A 4451-nucleotide genomic window follows, 5' to 3' on the forward strand; every position below is an offset into this window, starting at 1 on the left:
TGTTCAGGGTATTTGTGGCTTTTTGTTTGCTGCTTTTTCATTGCTGCGATAATGTCAAAGCAATAAATATGTAAAACTTATAGAAAATTTATATGCAAATTGTATGCAACATTGAATAAGAAAAAGAGTCTGTAGTTTTCTGTGGCAGGCAGGAAGAATTTCAGGCTGGTTACCTGGCATTTATCTATCTCCCGGTACTACATACATGTCAAATTGTATGCCACAGATGCTATTTTCAAGCCACTTTAATGCTTCTGCCAAAAGCCATTCAATATTTGTCTGACAAAACAAGAGGCACGTATTTGACATAACATTCATGAAATCGTATTCACTGTCGTCAACGTGCTCAGCTTCATTATGATGCAGCTATAAGAACTTTAGATATGAATGTGAAATTTTTCATTCAATTCTTTGAAATGGTTGAAAGCAGTTGCATTTACACACATACATAAATAAATACTTAGATACATATTGAAGTTATTTTTCAATTTATTTCTATGTTGCTGATTTATTGATTGATAAATAAACGAGTATGATTGTATAGTCGGACACTGCCAACTATATGATACCCTACAGTATGTTAAAAAAGTGTAAAATTTTTAAAAAATAAAGCATTTAATATGTTTTTCAACCGTAGTGTTAAAATTTACGTGTTATTGACAAAAAAAGAGATTTTCTACAAGAAGGCTCATAGGGGAGTAGGAGTAAATATGGGCCTATCCTTATAAATTTTGGTAGAGGAATTAACGTCTTCTTATGTTGTTATTTATGTAGATTTTAATTGTTTTATAAGAAATTATACGTGAATTTTGACCTTCAAGACATTTTCTGAAGGGCAGTTTGTATGAGGCTCGGGTCAAACAAGGCCCGATCACTATAGAACCAGTAGTATCATTTATGGTTCTAAAAGACTAAGTTTTGCAGATTTTTGTTGACATAATTGAACATTTAACGGTTGTATGGGGTCTAGGCGAAATAATGGACCGATTTTAAGCATTTTCAATAGCGTACGTCCTCGAACCAAGCAAAGAGTATGTGCCAAATTTTAAATTATTTTGAAAATCGCGAACTTAAGCGTGCGCACAAGGTTTACATGGACACACAGACAGACGGACGGAAGAACGGACATAGCTAAATCGACTCAGAAAGTGATTCTCAATCGATTGGTATACTTTAAGGTCTATGACCAATATTTTTGGGTGTTAAAAACATCAAATTTTTTAATCATTGAATATTAGCGCTGAAAAAAGTCCTTCTTATTCAAGATATCAATATTTTGAATGGGGTAATGTCCAGCAATGTTTCTCGAGCTTTAGTTAAGGTAGAGCTTATGGGCACATTTACACCCAAGTAACATCTAGACTAAAGATATTATGTTACAGCTTGTGTCCAAAGCAGTCCATCATATTATAGAAGTAGGTCCTATTTTTAGTCTATGGTTCACCTACATAAGCCCAACATCGAGTCTATAAATTTACTGGTATCAGAACTTCATTTCTGCAAAATACAGTTATTAGTAATTGGCTGATTCGATCTTAATAGATCCACTAATTTATCTTAACAAGTTTTAGGTATTTAACTCTGTCTGACACTAAACAAAGGTTCAGTATAGGCCAGGATTTTTGTATTTGTATTTCTTAAAATAGACATATTTTTATTGGATCGACAATCAGTGCTCTTGTTTGAGTTCTGAAGAAAGTAATTTTTTCAACAATTTGAATCTTTGTCATCGTCTGGATAGCACACTGGTCGAAATTGTTCAAGTCCTTGATTGTCGTTAACCAGAGTAACATCTTGCATTATCTTTAGCTATTCCTAAGCAATACCTTGTAAGCGATTATGTAATAGTGAAAAGATGCCACGTACCCTCAAATGATGCCGTCAAAAAGGACGGCAATTGGATTTGAATAAATATGGCGCCAATAGGGATAAACATGTTAACCGACAGCCAAAAGGTAAATAGGGTGATCTTGTTGGATTGTAAAAATGCTTTAAAAGAACACTCTCCCAGAGTTAAGCTTTGCAATCTAATGATCAATAAGCATCCTCAACATGAGCAAGTCTAAGGATAGTATGATGTTTCAAAGGGAATAAATAGGAACGTATAGATTTAGACGAATGTAGAGCATGTGAAGAGGACAATGAATGTCTTTCTTTGGAGTTAGAAGAAGCACTTGCAATTTCCCTTACACAGAAGTTATTTAGTAAGTTGTTTATCTTTAATAGTAAAAAGAATCAGCGATAATACAAACCAGGGACCGGTTTATTAGTGAAATGTTCTACTCACTGCTCCACTTGTTAGCAGTGAGCAGATTAAAAGGAAACCTCATAAACTGTGCATTTAAACTTCCTGTAAATTACTTAAAACTTTCAGAAAATTTAAAAACTGTTTCGTTTAAAAAATTTATTCATACCGTCCATTTTAAGATTGAAACCGATCGGACCAGACATTTCGATTCTCACTGTTCCTAGCTTATCGTCTGATTTGATAGGTTCTGTGAGTACTATGAACAGCAGATGGATATCATAACTGTACTCGATAGGGTTCTATAAATCGACTTTCGAATAATCGAACAATTGACTTTTTATCGAAAAAAGTCGAAATCGACTATTTTGTTCCAAAAAAGTCAATAACTCGACTATTTTGTTCCAAAAAAGTCGATAACTGAAAAAAGTCAAAAAGTCGACGGAAAGAAGTCGAAATGTCGGAAAAAGTCGAAAACTCGAAAATTATAGAAACAAGTCAAAACAAGTCAAAAATAGTCGAAAAATTTTAAAAAAGTGGAAAAAAGTCAAAAACTCTAAAATAGTCGGAAAAACTCGAAAAAAGTCAAAAAATAGTCGGAAAAAAGTCGAAAAAAGTCGGAAAATGTCGAAAAAAGTCGAAAAATCGAAAAGTCGACTTTTAACTAAATGAAAAAGTCGAAAAGTCGACTTTTCGTTTCAACTATAGAACCCTAGTACTCGACTTATTGAGTCTAATAACCGATTAACAGATATTTGTTTAAGTGAGTCGCATTCTACTAGACAATTGAACCAGAAATTGTGAAGTAATTTTATTTTCAAATCTATTAGTACAACAACTTTAAACAACATTGAAAATTTGTTTTGGAAATTGATGATATTAAAAAGATCTGTTACACAATACTTCATTTATGATGATGATGAAGGACATATAAATACAATAACCAAATAAATCAATTAGATAACAGATAATTAGTTTTCTAGATAATAAATTAATTTTATTTATTTTTAAAAAAGTTCAAAACAAACATTTAAATTAACAAAGAGTTAAATACTTTTGAAAAATATATTTGGAAAATGTCGAAAATTACAATCGCTATTCTTATGTATTTGTAATAATGCTCCTGCAATTAATAACATTTCAAGATTTATTTATTAAATCTAACACCAGCTTTCTTTGAATTTTATCGGAACCAGTTTTTGGTAGAGAGTCCACAAAATACACACCACCTTTCAAATGATACATATTTGCCATATTATCTTTAATATATTGATCGATAGCCTCGGCCGTTAGAGCTAAACCACTTTCATCTTGTTTACGTACTACAACGCATGCTGTCAAATTTGAAGCCACCAAATCGGGTATACCAACCACACAAACCTCAGCAACACCGGGGATTTTCAATATGTAATCCTCAATTAATTGGGGATAAATTTGAAAATTAAAAGATTTAAATACATCCTTATCACGACCACACACATGCAAAAAGCCTTGTTCATCGAAATAACCAATATCGCCAGAATAAAGCCAATCACCATTTAGGGCTTTTTGCGTGGCTTCTGGATTGTTGAAATAACCCACAAATCTATAGGGTGAACATACCAATATTTCACCACTTTCATTGGGACCCAAAAAGTTACCCAGCTTGTCGACTATACGAACTTTGTCATTTGGTGCCAATTTACCCTCAGACAGCTCGCCAAACTCATATGGATAAGCACCACTCAATGACAACCAACCACATAGCTCTGACATACCATAGGCCACCAAAAATCCTGGACGTTTTGGATTCTCTGATAAAATATCCACCATTTTCTTTTGTACAATTTCGGGTACTTTAGAACCACCACACATCAAAGAATCAATAGATCTAAGAGATTTTCTTATTTTCGAGGGTGCAATATTTATAACTAATTCCGCCATTTGCGAACCAGTGCAGAGGGAATGAGTGATTTTGTATTTTTCTACTAAGTATAGAAAGTATTCGGGTGTAAATGGTTTATTGGTGATGACACGTGTTAAACAATGGAACAGGGATGAGAGAAGAGTTAAAACTCCAGAAGCCCAATACATGGTACTGAAATTGAATACCACAGAGTCGACAGTTGTATTTGGACTGAAAAAAGAACGAAATGGAATATTACAGATGTGAGTTAGTTCTGAATTCTATAGCCGAAAAAAATTGCACTATATATAACTGGAATGA

The 4451-nt window shown here is 33.2% G+C and overlaps 1 protein-coding gene across 1 annotated transcript in view; it reads right to left on the reverse strand.

Moving 5' to 3' along the window:
• Nucleotides 1-3230: 3230 nt before the first annotated feature.
• Nucleotides 3231-4451, reverse strand: part of LOC111674578 (probable CoA ligase CCL7) — a 2373-nt gene continuing 1152 nt past the window's right edge. Inside the window, exon 3 of the mRNA XM_023435223.2 lies at nt 3231-4361. Within this exon, the coding sequence (XP_023290991.2) occupies nt 3386-4361 (976 nt within the window). The 3' untranslated portion in view covers nt 3231-3385. The remainder of the gene's footprint in view (nt 4362-4451) is intronic.

This window comes from Lucilia cuprina, chromosome 6 (genome assembly GCF_022045245.1).
Source record: "Lucilia cuprina isolate Lc7/37 chromosome 6, ASM2204524v1, whole genome shotgun sequence".
Lineage (NCBI taxonomy): Eukaryota > Metazoa > Arthropoda > Insecta > Diptera > Calliphoridae > Lucilia > Lucilia cuprina.